This window comes from Genypterus blacodes, unplaced genomic scaffold (assembly GCF_046128005.1).
Source record: "Genypterus blacodes isolate CSIRO-AG114 ecotype Tasmania unplaced genomic scaffold, CSIRO-AGI_Gbla_v1 ptg000037l_1, whole genome shotgun sequence".
Classification (NCBI taxonomy): Eukaryota; Metazoa; Chordata; class Actinopteri; order Ophidiiformes; family Ophidiidae; genus Genypterus; species Genypterus blacodes.
The window spans coordinates 4,263,401-4,282,495 of record NW_027466850.1 but is presented as its reverse complement, the minus strand read 5'-3'; the positions used below and the strand labels follow the sequence as shown (position 1 = coordinate 4,282,495).

The 19,095-nt window shown below is 37.8% G+C and overlaps 5 protein-coding genes across 5 annotated transcripts; all 5 read right to left on the bottom strand.

The window, feature by feature from the left end:
- Positions 1–1,560, bottom strand: LOC142996207 (odorant receptor 131-2-like). Its single transcript, XM_076147108.1, has 2 exons — positions 1,411–1,560; positions 1–771 (listed from the first exon to the last, which is right to left on the bottom strand). The coding sequence occupies exons 1-2, from the start codon at positions 1,558–1,560 to the stop codon at positions 1–3; spliced, it is 921 nt and encodes a 306-aa protein (XP_076003223.1).
- Positions 1,561–3,663: 2,103 nt separating this feature from the next.
- LOC142996378 (odorant receptor 131-2-like) lies at positions 3,664–4,918 on the bottom strand. The gene is made up of 2 exons (XM_076147356.1): positions 4,769–4,918; positions 3,664–4,431 (listed from the first exon to the last, which is right to left on the bottom strand). The coding sequence occupies exons 1-2, from the start codon at positions 4,916–4,918 to the stop codon at positions 3,664–3,666; spliced, it is 918 nt and encodes a 305-aa protein (XP_076003471.1).
- A 2,454-nt stretch (positions 4,919–7,372) lies between these two features.
- On the bottom strand, positions 7,373–8,650 carry LOC142996377 (odorant receptor 131-2-like). The gene is made up of 2 exons (XM_076147354.1): positions 8,501–8,650; positions 7,373–8,140 (listed from the first exon to the last, which is right to left on the bottom strand). The coding sequence occupies exons 1-2, from the start codon at positions 8,648–8,650 to the stop codon at positions 7,373–7,375; spliced, it is 918 nt and encodes a 305-aa protein (XP_076003469.1).
- Positions 8,651–10,814: 2,164 nt separating this feature from the next.
- LOC142996379 (odorant receptor 131-2-like) lies at positions 10,815–12,147 on the bottom strand. Its single transcript, XM_076147357.1, has 2 exons — positions 11,998–12,147; positions 10,815–11,582 (listed from the first exon to the last, which is right to left on the bottom strand). Exons 1-2 carry the CDS (start codon positions 12,145–12,147, stop codon positions 10,815–10,817), a joined length of 918 nt encoding a protein of 305 aa, XP_076003472.1.
- A 1,946-nt stretch (positions 12,148–14,093) lies between these two features.
- Positions 14,094–15,369, bottom strand: LOC142996372 (odorant receptor 131-2-like). The gene is made up of 2 exons (XM_076147350.1): positions 15,220–15,369; positions 14,094–14,861 (listed from the first exon to the last, which is right to left on the bottom strand). Exons 1-2 carry the CDS (start codon positions 15,367–15,369, stop codon positions 14,094–14,096), a joined length of 918 nt encoding a protein of 305 aa, XP_076003465.1.
- Between the last annotated feature and the right edge of the window lie 3,726 nt (positions 15,370–19,095).

The following is a 19,095-nucleotide window of genomic DNA, read 5'->3' as shown; positions in this document are numbered from 1 at the left end:
TTACTTTCTGTTTTCTAATTGGCACAGCATATGTCTTTTCAGATACCTCCGAAAAGTGTTGTCTCGTACGCCATAGATGATTGGACTAATGGATCGTGGCAGGACCTGTACAACAATGTAGCAAGCGAAGAGTGAGTCTGCATAATATTCAGGCAGCCATTTTTTCAGAGCAGATTCTGTCAGTGGCGTCACATATGTAGTCATACACAAGAGCAGCTGAAAACCATGGAGGAGGATAGTTTTCTGGGCTTTCTTGGCGTCTTTGTTAGCTGTCTTCGCAGTGAGCAGAATCCGGAGGTACGTGTAAAAGATGGTGAGCCACACTATACTGAGGTAGACCATATAGGTAATATCTCTCTTCTTGGTAATGTGCGGATTTGGGAAGGCAGTTTCCCTCATACAGAACACTCTAGTCTGAAAAAAGCTTAAGGGTTGTGTGGCCAGAGTGATGAAGAGGTCAGGGAGAACAGAAATCACACTTGTCATCCAGATGAGACCAATCAGTAATACAGTTCTCTTTACTGTACAAATCTGTGTGTGGCGGAGGGGCATACAGATGGCGATGAAGCACTCAATTGCCATGCATGCAAGGTTCAGAGGTGTATTTTCATTGGTCAAAAGGGCAAACAAGACAAAAACACAACAGAGGGAGACATTTATTCTGTAGAGGATATAGCTGATGAGGAACAGGGTGATGGACAGTATCATTTGAATCATGTCATTGATGACCAGATGAATAAAAAGGATATAGCGAGGATTCATGTAGAATATCTGGAGGGTCACATGAGAGGGAAGAAAAGGTTTAGAAAAGAGTAATCATTACAGTATAAACTTGTTTCACATCCAGAATACCTGAAATGTTTCCATCCCATGGACACACATCATGTTTGACATGTGTACTTGTGAATATGTTTATAGAAGAAGAAAAGAACACCCTTTTTAATACCATAGTTTAGAAATGTTGCGGTGGAGCAGGTTGGGGGTTCGGTGCCTTGCTCAAGGGTATCTCGGCAGTGCCCTGGAGGTAAACTGGCAACTCTTCGGCTGCCAGTCCGCGCTTTTTGGTCCACAGGGGACTCCAACCGGCTGCCCTCCGGTTCCCAAGCCACATCCCCTATGGACTGAGCCACTGCCACCCCCAAAAAGTAGCATGTAGCTTTTTGTAGTAGCTTGCTGTCGGTCAGAATTTGTAATACTGAGCTTCCCACAAGCCCTACAAGCTTTCTGCTTTTCTGCAATAGCAGTTGGACTCATAGAAAGTACTGGCGGTTGCTGCAATCATGCCCCAAACCCACAACCTATGAACATGTTAGCAAGAATAAAGCCAAATTACAAACACTCTTCATTTACTTTTAGATGGCAATTTATGTCATTAGATTCATCACTATTGGTTATTGAATATACTCAGACCTGGTGTTTGCAGAAGGTGTGAATGAGGCTTATATTGATGCAGTTGATGGAGATGCAGAAAACCACAGCAATCATGTTCTTGACCACAGCTTTGGTAAAGGAGTCTCGGTACTGAATAACCACTTTTACATTTGCTTGTGACGCATTCATCTCTTGGAAGTTCAAGATGTTTATATCTAATAAAAGAGACAATGAATTATTGTTTAATATCAGTTACAGTGTGCAATGATTAAATACTGTAATAAATTTCCCTACTGGCTTAAATAAATGAGATTACAAATGCAGCACTTTGCTGGATAGAACAGCTTGGCTTTATCAATATACAGTAAAGCCTGTATTGTCACATTTAAAGGTCAAAAATGGATAGCGCCTTTGTCAGTCACAAATCGAATGCAGTTTTTGACAAATTATTAGTTAACAATGACAAATAATCCATCACCTTTATTATACATTCTATTGAAATCAGATAAATCATGCTTATCCATGCAGATAGGGGACATATTTACAAAATGTAGAACTGTTTTTTATAACAAGCCCAATAACACAACAACAGTGAAAATGAAGTCATTTAGCATGTGAATGAATGATCCTCATAGCCAGCCTGCAATATCAAAAGCCTTTAAAATGTTGAATTGAAATTGTAAATGATAATAGATAAATAATAAAATGTTCCAAGCATCAAGCCACCGTTAGATATTGTTAGTCTTTCGTGTTAAGTTAGATTATTCAGGTGATCATTTTGCTCACCTCAATTAGAAGATTGCATATTATCCTAAAAGATAATAATCAACATATTTGTTGCATTTGAAGTGAATACATTTAAATGATTGAAGTTGAAATGGTTTTAGCAGAGAGACCAGCATACGGTGTCTTTTTGGCATAGAACTGCTAAAGTTGAAAAACAATTCCAAGTTATATTCATTTAGAAAACAATATCTACCATCCAATACTGATCATCTGTCTGTGAAAGTATAATTATTTGATCATTAAAGCTCCTTTTAGAGCTTTCTTCATAACATTGTTTTCTTGCGATCATTCATGTATGAAAGATGTATAATTTAAGTATTGAACAAATGTAGTTTTAAGATTTAAAGAAGCAAAAATATTCTACAAGGGAAGATATAGAAACAAATAAAGTAATAACATAATGATTTACAGTATTTGACAGTCACAACTGTTAACTACATTGAGCAAATAAAGATATCCATAAACCATATGACTGCAGTGTAGTTTGGTACTTACCACAGTTAATGTAGTGAGACCAGGACACCAAAGATACCTATGACTGTAGAACAATCTGTGACTTAATATGTGGTGTGGATAGCCAGTGCCAAGAGCGTTGGGCATGTGCACTTGTGTGAGTGTGTGTTGAAAACATGCTCATAGAGTAGTAGATATACTGTGTGTGTATGTGTCTGTGTGTGTGTGTGTGTGTGTTTGTGTGTGTGGGGGGGGTGTATGTGTGTGACCATACTATTATTATATAAAACAGGTCCATACTCAAAAAAGTTGATGGTAAATGAGTTGTGCAATGCAAAGTCTCTGTCACAGTATGTCTCATGTCTTCATAGTCTGTGGGATCCATCGTTGGCCAGAATGTACTGACACTAAATAGAAGGTAGAACCCAGATGCAGTTAAGTCAAGACATGACAGGTAGTTGAGAAACTCTTTACTGATGTAGTATTATTTACACTTCAGACTTTGCCATTGCAGAATAAAAACAAGGAATACACAGAGAACATGACTATTGGGATAACTGAAATTAGAAAAAACTCCAAAAAGACTGCTAATCAGCAGGAAATAGTCAGCTTATAGAGCCAGTTATGATCTATAGCCTTTTTAAACCCTTAACGTAAAAGGGCTACAGATGATAGTTAGCTCTAGGTTTGCTCTCTGCAGGAATCCATTGATGCCATAGCTATCAGGGATACGATAAATAAAAAAACACACTGATAATCATGAAGGGGCTCACAGGGATCGAACTGTGTTTGGTTTTCCCTTACATGAACAGTTTCATAGGGCCAAAGGGAGTAACAAGGGCATAAGGGGAAAGAGAGAGAAAAATGATCATTGAGCTAAGTTTTACGGCCTGTGCATTGAGCACACAGTGTATCCTGTCATAACCATTATACATGTGGCATCACGGGTGGGTATGCATCAAAAAAGTATGTTAGGGTATGTTGAGAATCAGAGAGAGTGCTTGGGAACTAATAAACTTTATGTTAAAAATGCCTTTCTTTGTACATAGTTTCTCACTGTTTTCTGAATTGACACAGCATATGTCTTTTCAGATACCTCCGAAAAGTGTTGTCTCGTACGCCATAGATGATTGGACTAATGGATCGTGGCAGGACCTGTATAACAATGTAGCAAGCGAAGAGTGAGTCTGTGTAATATTCAGGCAGCAATTTTTTCAAAGCAGATTTTACTAGTGGTTCCGCATATGTAGTCATACACAAGAGCAGCTGAAAACCATGGAGGAGGATAGTTTTCTGGGCTTTCTTGGCGTCTTTGTTAGCTGTCTTCGCAGTGAGCAGAATCCGGAGGTACGTGTAAAAGATGGTGAGCCACACTATACTGAGGTAGACCATATAGGTAATATTTCTCTTCTTCATAATTTGGGGATTGGGGAAGGCAATGTCCCTTATACAGAACACTCTGCTTTGAAAAAAGCCTAAGGGTTGTGTGGCCATGGTGATGAAGAGGTCAGGGAGACCAGAAATCACACTTGTCATCCAGATGAGACCAATCAGTATTACAGTTCTCTTGACTGTACAAATCTGTGTGTGGCGGAGGGGCATACAGATGGCGATGAAGCACTCAATTGCCATGCATGCAAGGTTCAGAGGTGTATTTTCATTGGTGAAAATGGCAAACAAGACAAAAACACAACAGATGGAGACATTTATTCTGTAGAGGATATAGCTGATGAGGAACATGGTGACGGTCACTATCATTTGCAACATGTCATTGATAACCAGATGAATAAAAAGGATATAGCGAGGATTCATGTAGAATATCTGGAGGGTCAGAAGAGAGCACATGGGAGTGAAGAAAAGGTTTAGAAAAGAGTAATCATTACAGTATAAACTTGTTTCACATCCAGAATGCCTATAATGTTTCTGTATTCCCTCCAATGGTCATACACATAACGATTGTGATGTGTTCCTGTGTATATGTTTATAGTAGTTTGCTGTTGGTTGCAAGGGTCAGAATTTGTAATACTGAGCTGGTTGCTGCTTTCCTGCCTGATCCCCACAACCTATGAAGATGTTGGCAAGGATTAAACTGAATTACAAACTTAGTCTCTTCATAAACTTTCAAATGGCATTTTATTTTATCAAATTCATAACAAACCTGGTGTTTGCAGAAGGTGTGAATGAGGCCCACATTGATGTAGTTGATGGAGATGCTTAGAAGCACAACAATCATGTTCTTGACCACAGCTTTGGTAAAGGAGTCTCGGTACTGAATAACCGCTGTTATATTTGCTGGTGACGCATTCATCTCTTGGAAGTTCAAGATGTTAATATCTAGTAAAAGAGATAATGAATTATTGGTCCAATATCAGTAATTTTTCCAGTGGGATAAATTCAGTATCTGTTTGTCTGTCCGTCTATCTATTGATGTGCAATGATTAAATGCCGTAATAAATGACTCTCCTGGCTTAAATAAAAGAGATTATGAATGCAGCACTTTGCTGGATAGAACAGCTTGGCTTAATCAATACATAAACTGTATTGCCATATATAAAGGCCAAATGGAGATTGTGCCATGTTATTGCTTTGAAATGTGGGGAAACCTTTACAATGCAATGATCTGCCTTCCTCTGTGCTGATTGACCAGCCTTGTTATGGTGGATAGCTTTCTTGTTATCCTCATACTTCAATGCTGTGTCCTAAATATGATACGACAAAAATATTAGAAAAGTACTGTGCTAATTCTGTCCTAGTGCAAAAAACACATTTTATTCTTGTTCTTATACATTATATCTAAATCAGATAAATCAAGCTTCTCCATGCAGATAGGGGACATATTTAGAAAATGTGGAACTGTTTTTTTAACAAACCCAAATCCACAACAACAGTGAAAATGAAGTCATTTTGCATGTAAGTGAATGATCCTCATAGCCAGCCTGCAATATCAAAAGCCTTTAAAATGTTTTAATGAAATTGTGAATAATAATAGATAATTACTTAAATGTTCCAAGCATCAAGCCACCTTTAGATATTTTCAGTCTCACATGTTAAATTATTCAGGTGATCATTTTGTTCGCCTCAATCATAAGATTGCATATTATCCTAAAACATAATAATCGTCATGTTTGTTGTATTTGAAGTGAATGCATTTAAATAATTGAAGTTGAAATGGTTTAGCAGAGAGACCAGCATACGGTGTCTTTTTGTCATAAAACTGCTTAAGTTGAAAAACAATTCCAAGTTATATTAATATTCATTTTAGGAACAAAATCTACCATCCAATACTGATCATCAGTCTGTGGAAGAATACTCTTTTGATCATCAAAAATCCTTTTAACACTGTCCTATATAGCATTGTTTCCTGCCATCATTCATGTATGAAAGATTTACAATTTAAGTATTGAACAAATGTAGTTTGAAGATTTTAAAAAGCAAAATATTCTGCAATGGAAGAAAAAGAAACAAATACAGTAGTACAACATACACCACAGACTGGACCATGTAAGGGTTATCCTCACATTTGTCAGTATGTGTATAACATAATGATATACAGTATTTGTCAGTCATAACTGAGACTAAAATAAGCAAATATAGATATATGATAAATATGTTGTTGTGGTCTATTTCATTCATCTGTACTGTGGTATTTTAAACCATATGACTGCAGTGTAGTTTGGTACTTACCACAGTTAATGCAGTGAGACCAGGACACCAAAGATACCTATGACTGTAGAACAATCTGTGACTTAATATGTGGTGTTGATAGCCAGTGTCAAGACATGCGGGCTTGGCACGTGTGTGAGTGTGTGTTGAATACATGCTCATAGAGTAGGAGATATACTGTGTGTGTGTGTGTGTGTGTGTGTGTGTGTGTGTGTGTGTGTGTGTGTGTGTGTGTGTGTGTGTTTGTGTGTGTGTTGTAAATGTCATTACAGCAATGTGTCCATGTGACCATACTGTTATTATCTAAAAAAGGTCCATACTCAAAAAAGTTGACGGTAAATGAGTTGTGCAATTCAAAGTCTCAGTCACAGTATGTCTCATGTCTTCATAGTCTGTGGGATCCATCGTTGGCCAGAATGTACTGACACTAAATAGAAGGTAGGACCCAGATGCAGTTAAGTCAAGACATGACAGGTAGTTGAGAAACTCTTTACTGATGTAGTATTATTTACACTTCAGACTTTGCCATTGCAAAATAAGGGGAATACACAGAGAACATGACTATTGGGATAACTGAAATTAGAAAAAACTCCAAAAAGACTGCTGATCGGCAGGAAATTGTTCAGGAAATCTTTGAACGCTTCTCATACCCTCAGCTTATAGAGCCAATTATGATCTGAAGCCTTTTTAAACCCTTAGCTTACAAGGCTACAGATGATAGTTAGCTCTAGGTTTGCTCTCTGCATGAATCCATTGATGCCAGTGCTATCAGGGATACGATAAATAAAAAACACCCTGATACTCATGAAGGGGCTCACAGGGATCGAACTGTGTTTGGTTTTCCCTTACATGAACAGTTTCATAGGGCCAACGGGAGTAACAAGGGCATAAGGGGAAAGACAGAGCCAAATGATCATTGAGTAAAGTTTTGTGGCCTTTGCATTTAGCACGCAGTGTATCCTGTCATAACCATTATACATGTAGCATCCCGGGTGGGTATGCATCAAAAAAGTATGTTAGGGTATGTTGAGGAGTCAAAGAGAGTGCTTGAGAGCTATAAAGCTTTATGTAAAAAATGCCTTTCTTTGTACATAGTTTCTCACTGTTTTCTGAATTGACACAGCATATGTCTTTTCAGATACCTCCGAAAAGTGTTGTCTCGTACACCATAGATGATTGGACTAATGGATCGTGGCAGGACCTGTATAACAATGTAGCAAACGAAGAGTGAGTCTGCATAATATTCAGGCAGCCATTCTTTCAAAGCAGCTTCTGTCAGTGGCGCCACATATGTAGTCATACACAATAGCAGCTGAAAACCATGGAGGAGGATAGTTTTCTGGGCTTTCTTGGCGTCTTTGTTAGCTGTCTTCGCAGTGAGCAGAATCCGGAGGTACGTGTAAAAGATGGTGAGCCACACTATGCTGAGGTAGACCATATAGGTAATATCTCTCTTCTTGGTAATTTGGGGATTCGGGAAAGCAATGTCCCTCATACAGAACACTCTACTTTGAAAAAAGCCTAAGGGTTGTGTGGCCATGGTGATGAAGAGGTCAGGGAGACCAGAAATCACACTTGTCATCCAGATGAGACCGATCAGTATTACAGTTCTCTTTACTGTACAAATCTGTGTGTGGCGGAGGGGCATACAGATGGCGATGTAGCACTCCACTGCCATGCAAGCAAGGTTCAAAGGTGTATTTTCACTGGTGAAAATGGCAAGTAAGACAAAAACACAACAGATGGAGACATTTATTCTGTAGAGGATATAGCTGATGAGGAACATGGTGACAGCTACTATCGTTTGCATCATGTCATTGATGACCAGATGAATAAAGAGGATATAGCGAGGATTCATGTAGAATATCTGGAGGGTCAGAAGAGAGCACATGGGAGGGAAGAAAAGGTTTAGAAAAGAGTAATCATTAAAGTATAAACTTGTGTCTCATCCAGAATGCCTTAATGTTTCTGTATTCCCTCCAATGGTCAAACACATAATGATTGTGATGTGTTCCTGTGTATATGTTTATAGTAGTTTGCTGTTGGTTGCAAGGGTCAGAATTTGTAAAGCTGGGCTGGTTGCTGCTTTTTCTGTTTGAACCACACAACCTATGAAAATGTTGGCAAGGATAAAACTGAAATACAAACTGAGTCTCTTCATAAACTTCAAAATGGCATTTTATTTAATTAACTTCATAACTATTTGTTTTTAAAAATCAATTCAAACCTGGTGTTTGCAGAAGGTGTGAATGAGGCCCACATTGATGTAGTTGATGGAGATGCTGAGAAGCACAACAATCACGTTCTTGACCACAGCTTTGGTAAAGGAGTCTCGGTACTGAATAACCGCTGTTATATTTGCTGGTGACGCATTCATCTCTTGGAAGTTCAAGATGTTAATATCTAGTAAAAGAGATAATGAATTATTTGTCCAATATCAGTCATTTGTCGGAGGGAATGAATAAAGTATCTGTCTGTTAGTCTGTCTGTCTGTCTGTCTGACACATTTTATTCTTGTTCTTATACATTATATCTAAATAAGATAAATCAAGCTTATCCATGCAGATAGGGGACATATTTAGAAAATGTAGAACTGTTTTTATAACAAACCCAATAACACAACAACAGTGTAAATGAAGTCATTAAGCATGTGATTGAATGATCTTCATAGCCAGCCTGCAATATCAAAAGCCTCTAAAATGTTTTAATTAAATAGTAAATAATAATGGACAAATAATTATAGAGTATGTTCCAAGCATCAAGCCACCTTCAGATATTGTCCGTCTCACATGTTAAATTATTTAGGTGATCATTTTGTTCGCCTCAATCATAAGATTACATATTATCCTATAAGATAATAATTAACATATTCGTTGTATATGAAGTGAATGCATTTAAATAATTGTACTTGAAATAGTCGTAGCAGAGAGACCAGCATACGGTGTCTTTTTGTCATAAAACTGCTAAAGTTGAAAACAATTCCAAGTTATACTTATATTCATTTTGCAAACAAATTCTACCATCCAATACTGATCATCAGTCTGTGGAAGAATACTCCTTTGATCATCAGAATCATTTCAACACTGTTTTAGCATTGTTTTCCTGCCATCATTCATGTATGAATGATATATAATTTGAGTATTGAACAAATGTAGTTTTAAGATTTAAAAAAGCTTAATATTCTGCAATGGAAGAAATAGAATCAAATACAGTAGTACAACATACACCACAGACTGGACCATGTAAGGGTAATCTGTGTCTTTTGACAATATGTGCATAACATAATGATGTGCAGTATTTGTCAGTCACAACTGTTAACTACAATAAGCAAATAAAGATATCTGATAAATATGTTAGGCTATTTCATTCATTTGTACTGTGGTATTGTAAACCATATGACTGCAGTGTAGTTTGGTACTTACCACAGTTAATGTAGTGAGACCAGGACACCAAAGATACCTATGACTGTAGAACAATCTGTGACTTAATATGTGGTGTGGATAGCCAGTGTCAATAGATTCAGGCATGCGCGAGTGTGTGTTGAATACATGCTCATAGAGTAGTAGATATACTGTGCTCTGTGTGTGTGTGTGTGTGTGTGTGTGTGCGTGTGCGTGCGTGCGTGCGTGCGTGCGTGCGTGCGTGCGTGCGTGCGTGCGTGCGTGCGTGCGTGCGTGCGTGCGTGCGTGCGTGCGTGCGTTTGTAAATGTCATTACAGTAATATGTGTGACCATACTGTTATTACATAAAAACGGTCCATACTCCAAAAAGTTGACGGTAAATGAGTTGTGCAATGCAAAGTCTCTGTCACAGTATGTCTCATGTCTTCATAGTCTGTGGGATCCATCGTTGGCCAGAATGTACTGACACTAAATAGAAGGTAGAACCCAGATGCAGTTAAGTCAAGACATGACAGGTAGTTGAGAAACTCTTTACTGATGTAGTATTATTTACACTTCAGACTTTGCCTTTGCAAAATAAGAACAAGGAATACACAGAGAACATGACTATTGGGATAACTGAAATTAGAAAAAACTCTAAAAAGACTGCTAATCAGCAGGAAACTGCTCCGGAAATCTTTGAACGCTTCTCAAACCCTCAGCTTAAAGAGCCAATTATGATCTGAAGCCTTTTTAAACCCTTAGCTTACAAGGCTTCAGATAATAGTTCTAGGTGTGCTCTCTTCAGGAATCCATTGATGCCATAGCTATCAGGGATACGATAAATAAAAAACACCCTGATACTCATGAAGGGGCTCACAGGGATCGAACTGTGTTTGGTTTTCCCTTACATGAACAGTTTCATAGGGCCAAAGGCAGTAACAAGGGCATAAGGGGAAAGAGAGAGCTAAATGATCATTGAGCTAAGTTTTACAGCCCGTGCATTGAGAACACAGTGTATCCTGTCATAACCATTATACATGTGGCATCACGGGTGGGTATGCATCAAAAAAGTATGTTAATGTATGTTGAGGAGTCAAAGAGAGTGTTTCAGAGCTAAAAAACTTTATGTTAAAAATGCCTTTCTTTGTGCAAAGTTTCTCACTGTTTTTTAAACTGACACAGCATATGTCTTTTCAGATACTTCCGAAAAGTGTTGTCTCGTACGCCATAGATGATTGGACTAATGGATCGTGGCAGGACCTGTACAACAATGTAGCAAGCGAAGAGTGAGTCTGCATAATATTCAGGCAGCCATTCTTTCAGAGCAGATTTTACCAGTGGCGCCACATATGTAGTCATACACAAGAGCAGCTGAAAACCATGGAGGAGGATAGTTTTCTGGGCTTTCTTGGCGTCTTTGTTAGCTGTCTTCGCAGTGAGCAGAATCCGGAAGTAAGTGTAAAAGATGGTGAGCCACACTATAATGAGGTAGACCATATAGGTAATATCTCTCTTCTTGGTAATGTGGGGATTTGGGAAGGCAGTTTCCCTGAGACAGAACACTCTAGTTTGAAAAAAGCCTAAGGGTTGTGTGGCCAGAGTGATGAAGAGGTCAGGGAGAACAGAAATCATACTTGTCATCCAGATGAGACCAATCAGTAATACAGTTCTCTTTACTGTACAAATCTGTGTGTGGCGGAGGGGCACACAGATGGCGATGAAGCACTCCACTGCCATGCAAGCAAGGTTCAAAGGTGTATTTTCACTGGTGAAAATGGCAAGTAAGATAAAAACACAACAGAGGGAGACATTTATTCTGTAGAGGATATAGCTGATGAGGAACAGGGTGATGGACAGCATCATTTGCATCATGTCATTGATGACCAGATGAATAAAAAGGATATAGCGAGGATTCATGTAGAATATCTGGAGGGTCAGAAGAGAGCACATGGGAGGGAAGAAAAGGTTTAGAAAATCATTACAGTGTAAACTTGTTTCACATCCAGAATGACTATAATGTTTCTGTATTCCATCCCATGGACAAACACATAATGATTGTGATGTCTACTTGTTTACATGTTTATAGTAGTTTGCTGTTGGTTGCAAGGGTCGGAATTTGTAATACTGAGCTTCCCACACATGCTTTCTGCTTTTCTGCAATAGCAGTTGGACTCATTGAAAGCACTAGTGGTTGCTGCGTTTATGCCCCAAACCCACAACCTATGAAGATTTTGGCAAGGATAAAACTGAATTACAAACATTGTCTCTTCAGAAACTTCCAAATGGCATTTTCTTTCATCAAATTCATCATTATTGTTTTTTGTTGAAAATCAATTCAAACCTGGTGTTTGCAGAAGGTGTGAATGAGGCCTGCATTGATGTAGTTGATGGAGATGCTTAGAAGCACAACAGTCATGTTCTTGACCACAGCTTTGGTAAAGGAGTCTCGGTACTGAATAACCGCTGTTATATTTGCTGGTGACGCATTCATGTCTTGGAAGTTCAAGATGTTAATATCTAAAAAAAGACACAATGAATTATTGTTTCAATATCAGTAACAGCGTGTAATGATTAAATCCTATAATAAATTACTCTCCTGGCCTAAATAAAAGAAATAATGAATATAGCACTTTGCTGGATAGAACAGCTTGGCTTTACCAAATACATGAACTGTATTGTCATATATAAAGGCCAAATAGAGATAGTGCCAAATTATTGCTCTGAAATTTGGGGAAACTTTACAATGCTATAATCTGCCTTTCTCTGTTCTGATTGACCAGCCTTAATATGGTGGATAGCTTTCTTGTTATCCTCATACTTCAATGTTGTGTCCTACAAATGATGCAACACATTTTGTTGTTCTTATGTTGAAATCTGGTAAATCACGCTTATCGATGCAGATAGGGGACATATTTAGAAAATATAGAACTGTTTTTATAACAAACCCAAAACCACAACAACAGTGAAAATCAAGTCATTTTGCATGTGAGTGAATGATCCTCATAGCCAGCCTGCAATATCAAAAGCCTATAAAATGTTTCAATTAAATAGTAGATAATAATGGATGAAAAATTATAGAGTATGTTCCAAGCATCAAGCCACCTTTGGCTAATTTCAGTCTCAGGGGTTAAATTATTCAAGTGATCATTTTGTTCACCTTAATTAGAAGATCGCATATTATCCTAAAAAATAATAATGATCAACAATTTTTTTTGCATTTGAAGTGAATGCATTTAAATAATTGAAGTTGAAGTGGTTTTAGCAGACAGACCAGCATACGGTGTCTTTCTGTCATAGAACTGCTAAAGTTGAATAACAATTCCAAGTTATACTTATATTAAAAATAAATAACCTTTAAAAAAAAAATTAGCTTTACCTTTATTCATTTTGAAAACAGAATCTACCATCCAATACTGATCATCAGTCTGTGAAAGAATCATCAAAGCTCCTTATACCAGTGTCCTTCATACCATTGTTTTCTTGCCATCACTCATGTATGAAAGTGTCATCAAGTTGTTTTTATTTTTTCCAGATGCATAATATACGTATTGAAATTTAAAATGTGATAAAAAAAATAAAAAAATTCTACAATGGAAGAAATAGAAACAAATACAGTAGTACAACATACACCACAGACTGGACCATGTAAGGGTAATCTGTGTCTTTTGACAATATGTGCATAACATAATGATGTGCAGTATTTGTCAGTCACAACTGTTAACTACAATAAGCAAATAAAGATATCTGATAAATATGTTAGGCTATTTCATTCATCTGTACTGTGGTATTGTTAACCATATGACTGCAGTGTAGTTTGGTACTTACCACAGTTAATGTAGTGAGACCAGGACACCAAAGATACGTATGGCTGTAGAACAATCTGTGACTTAATATGTGGTGTGGATAGCCAGTGTCAAGAGATTTGGGCATGTGCACGTGTGTGAGTGTGTGTTGAAAATACATGCTCATAGAGTAGGAGATAAACTGTGTGTGTGTATGTGTGCGAGGGGGGGGGGGGGGGGGGGGCTTGTTATATTAAAGAGGTCCATACTGAAAAAAAGTTGATGGTAAATGAGTTGTGCAATGCAAAGTCTCTGTCACAGTATGTCTCATGTTGTCATAGTCTGGGGAATCCATCGTTGGCCAGAATGTACTGACACTAAATAGAAGGTAGAACCTTGATGCAGTTAAGTCAAGACATGAAAGGTAGTTGAGAAACTCTTTACTGATTTAGTATTATTTACACTTCAGACTTTGGGTGCAAAATAAGAACAAGGACATAACTATTGGGATATGCTGTCATACCTATTTTACATGTGGCATCACGGGGCGGCATATGCATCAAAAAAGTATGTAAGGGTATGTTGAGGAGTCAAAGAGAGTGCTAGGGAGCTATAAAACTTTAATTTAAATATCGCCTTTCTTTGTGCATAGTTTTTACTGTTTTTTAAACTGACACAGCATATGTCTTTTCAGATACCTCCGAAAAGTGTTGTCTCGTACCCCATAGATGATTGGACTAATGGATCGTGGCAGGACCTGTATAACAATGTAGCAAGCGAAGAGTGAGTCTGCATAATATTCAGGCAGCCATTTTTTCAGAGCAGATTTTACCAGTGGCGCCACATATGTAGTCATACACAAGAGCAGCTGAAAACCATGGAGGAGGATAGTTTTCTGGGCTTTCTTGGCGTCTTTGTTTGCTGTCTTTGCAGTGAGCAGAATCCGGAGGTACGTGTAAAAGATGGTGAGCCACACTATAATGAGGTAGACCATATAGGTAATATCTCTCTTCTTGATAATTTGGGGATTCGGGAAGACATTGTCCCTCATACAGAATACTCTGCTTTGAAAAAAGCCTAAGGGTTGTGTGGCCAGGGTGATGAAGAGGTCAGGGAGACCAGAAATCACACTTGTCATCCAGATGAGACCAATCAGTATTACAGTTCTCTTAACTGTACAAATCTGTGTGTGGCGGAGGGGCATACAGATGGCGATGTAGCACTCCACTGCCATGCAAGCAAGGTTCAGAGGTGTATTTTCATTGGTGAAAATGGCAAACAAGACAAAAACACAACAGAGGGAGACATTTATTCTGTAGAGGATATAGCTGATGAGGAACAGGATGACAGCTACTATCATTTGCAACATGTCATTGATAACCAGATGAATAAAAAGGATATAGCGAGGATTCATGTAGAATATCTGGAGGGTCAGAAGAGAGCACATGGGAGGGAAGAAAAGGTTTAGAAAAGAGTAATCATTACAGTATAAACTTGTTTCACATCCAGAATGCCTTAATGTTTCTGTATTCCCTCCAATGGTCAAACACATAATGCTTGTGATGTGTACTTGTGTATATTCTTATAGTAGTTTGCTGTTGGTCCCAAGGGTCAGAATTTGTAATGCTGAGCTGGTTGCTGCTTTCCTGCCTGAACCCGACAACCTATGAAGATGTTAGCAAGAATAACACTGAAATACAAACCTAGTCTCTTCATAAACTTTCAAATGGCATTTTATTTCATCAAATTCACCACTTTTGGTTGTTAATATTAATTCAAACCTGGTGTTTGCAGAAGGTGTGAATGAGGCCTGCATTGATGTAGTTGATGGAGATGCTGAGAAGCACAACAATCATGTTCTTGACCACAGCTTTGGTAAAGGAGTCTCGGTACTGAATAACCGCTGTTATATTTGCTGGTGACGCATTCATCTCTTGGAAGTTCAAGATGTTAATATCTAAACAAAGACACAATGAATTATTGTTTCAATATCAGTCATTTGTCCAAGGGAATGAATAAAGTATCTGTCTCTCTGTCTTACACCTTTTATTGTTTTGATATATTATATCTAAATCAGATAAATCATGCTTATTCATGCAGACAGGGGACATATTTAGAAAATTTTAGAACTGTTTTTATAACAAACCCAATAACACAAACACAGTGAAAATGAAGTCATATAAGATGTGAGTGAATGATCCTCATAGCCAGCCTGGAATATCAAAAGCCTTTTAAATGTTTCAATTCAAGAGTAAATAATAAGAGATAAATGATTAAATGTTCCAAGCATCAAGCCACCGTCTCAATCATAAGATTGCATATTATCCTAAAAGATAATTACCATCATATTTGTTGTATTTGAAGTGAATGCATTTAAATAATTGAAGTTGAAATGGTTGTAGCAGAGAAACCAGCATACGTGTCTTTTTGTCATAAAACTGTAAAAGTTGAATAACAATTCCAAGCTATACTTATATTCATTTTGGAAACAAAATCTACCATCCGATACTGATCATCAGTCTGTGAAAGAATCATCAAAGCTCCTTATACCAGTGTCCTTCATACCATTGTTTTCTTGCCATCACTCATGTAGGAAAGTGTCATCAAGTTGTGTTTATTTTTCCAGATGCATAATATACGTATTGAAATTTTGAATGTGTCTGAATGTAGTTTTAAGATTTAAAAAAGCTAAACATTCTACAATGGAAGAAACAAAAAAATACAGTAGTACACCACAGACTGGGCCATGTAAGAGTAATCGTATTCCAGTATGTGCATTACATACTGTGAATCTTACAGAATCTGTCTGTAACAACTTTTGAATAACATAAGCAAATATAAATATCTTACAAATATGTTGTTTTAGGCTATTTCATTAATCTGTACTGAGGTATTTTAAACCATATGACTGCAGTGTAGTTTGGTACTTACCACAGTTAGTGCAGTGAGACCAGGACACCAAAGATACTTTTGTCTGTAGAACAATCTGTGACTTAATATGTGGTGTGGATAGCCAGTGCCAAGAGATTCAGGTGTGTGTGTGTGTGTGTGTGTGTGTGTGTGTGTGTATGTGTGTTAATTGCATCATACCAGTGTAGTATGTGTGTGTGTGACCATACACTTCTTGCATCACATTCTCAATAAAGCTCATTCATAAATATGATAATCATTCTACTATAGTGTGTCAGATCAGGAGGACTTCATTGTTGATCTAGAAAGAACGAGATGGATAGGCCAGTTACTGAGGAAAGGAGCTGACAGTTGCACCAAAAAGGCAAAGAGGCCCTACATTGGACACAAAGAGGACACTAGGGTGGCCACAGATCACCTGGAGGCCAAGAGCAGAAATGGAACTGAAGGAAAGAATAGCACTCACCTGGAAACAAACGTGTCAGAAGGGCCAATGCCAGGAGATGATGTTGTGGAGGTCTTATGCCCCACATGGTGAAATGAGGCCTTATCAGATAGTTTAGGGTACTTCTAAGTTCCCAGAAACGAACACAATAACCCATAATTTTCAACGAGTGGAGCTATAGCACTGGACAAATGGAAGGTATAGGAGGGAGGATGGTTACCCAGAGAAAGTGTCCCCTTAACAGAGTAGGAATCACCCCTTAAAAGGAAAAATCACCTCACAGCCCACATGTGTTTTTCAGTAACATTTTGTGGTGATCAATATGTGCCTGTATGGATCTGGTTCAGTTTTGCTGCTCAAACATGATGCACTTAACAACTGTACTGTGAGTTGTCTAAATGTATTATTGCTGGTCTCTCAACAAAGTGTGTTGTGACTGTGCATATTTCAATCAATTTCCATCATTGGGAGTTAATCGGTGATCAGTAATAGAATGATGGAATTGGGTCAGGGGTCGCGCCAACTCTCACTGTTGTACTTGTAGGTAGCAGAATTGTATCTCTCTGCGGTCAATGCTGTCCAGCAGTCGCTTATGGAAGCCATCTAGTCGAATGAACTAGCACCACGTTTAATGTCTCATGTCTATATTCAGCTACTTAGCGATCAATCACAATGTTGTAGAAATATACAGTAAAGAGTTCCTTATCAGCTAAATACTTATCAGGAATTGATCCATGATCAATCAATCAATCGTTGGTACGGTAGAGATATTTATTTTCATGAGGCTGCACTGTAACCGACTGTATCCAGATGAAAATTAATCCGATTGTATATTTATCTTTTTGGAATTTAACGCTTAACAATTTCAGTGGTTCAGATTTCAGAGTTTTTCCTAAGTAAATGATAATCACAGACCTTGTTACACTATTTTTACTCTTTAGCTAAACTCTTTTGTTATGATATTACATCACTCAACGTATGACTTGTTTTTTTAGAACTTTTTGTGTTAAATGCCGCACACTCACATTTTCCCCTTGCATGAATAAACTTAAGGAGGATTTTGTTGCGTTTCCCACTGATAGCACATAGGGGACCACCTGACATTTTTGATAATCCTGAGTGTACCCAGGAAGGAAAGTAATCAGGAGACCACAGGAGGAGCAAACAAACCATCAGCCCTCAATAGACTTCAGCTTTAAAGGTCATACACAGGCAAAGGCTGTACACACACACACACACACACACACACACACACACACACACACAGCATCAAAGGGATTCATTAGCCATGTCTCCAGAGGTATGATCTTAAAGTTAGTCATCGCTGTCATTAACAGACATCTGTGATTAGTCTGTTGTTTAGGTCAAATCAAACCTTTCATTTGCTGTTTTTTCTCATCGGTAAACATGTTACAGCATAGTCTAAGGAGAATGGGTGATGAAGATCAGGGACATTAACAAGGTTGAGGTGTGAGAGCAGAAATAATTCTCTGTGGATATGCTATTTGAACAAATTAATTGATAATCCTCAAGGACGGCGCTTGATTGCCTTGCCAGTCATGCTCACATAACAGAAAGTTTTAGTTGCTGCATCACACGCATTTTTTGAACCACGAACACAGCAAATGTTTGTCCATAAATATTTTAAAGACTGTCTGGTAAAGCATCATACTTGTCAAATTTGAACAATCTTGTCAACAATGGTTTCAATTTTAGTTGATTATTTTTCGACTTGTAAAAAAACAAAACAAAGTCTGGAGCAAAAATCCCTTGCACCAGAGTCTATGGAGAAAATGTGTTTAAGGTCATTGTGTGACTGATCCCAAAGGAGCTGCCCTTTAAAAGGCAGTCCACAAGGACTCTGCCTCTTTCTTTTGATAGTCCTCCTTTGAGAGTTTTACTCATACTTTATGTTTGGATTCTACCTTGGATTGTTTTTCTAAAGAACTTTTCATCACCTAGGAACAAACTTTACTTTTTTAGACCAACTATTTTTTACAAGGACTATGATAAGACAGGAGACAAGTATTACTCTTCAAACTTCAGCAACAAACTGTATGAACAATGACAAATACCCTTGACATCCTTCAACTTCTTATCCTACAGACGACAGAAGTATTTATTTTTGTTTTTTGTTTCAGATCCACTTTTATCTATCAACCTTAATCAAATCATATTAAAATCTAGAGTCTTGAGTCGCATTAATTATTCAGAATCTTGAAATTATAAAATGGGCATGTATTAATGAGGTTGATCGCAGTAAAACCATGCTTGCTCTTTTTGAATAGACTTAGAACTCCCC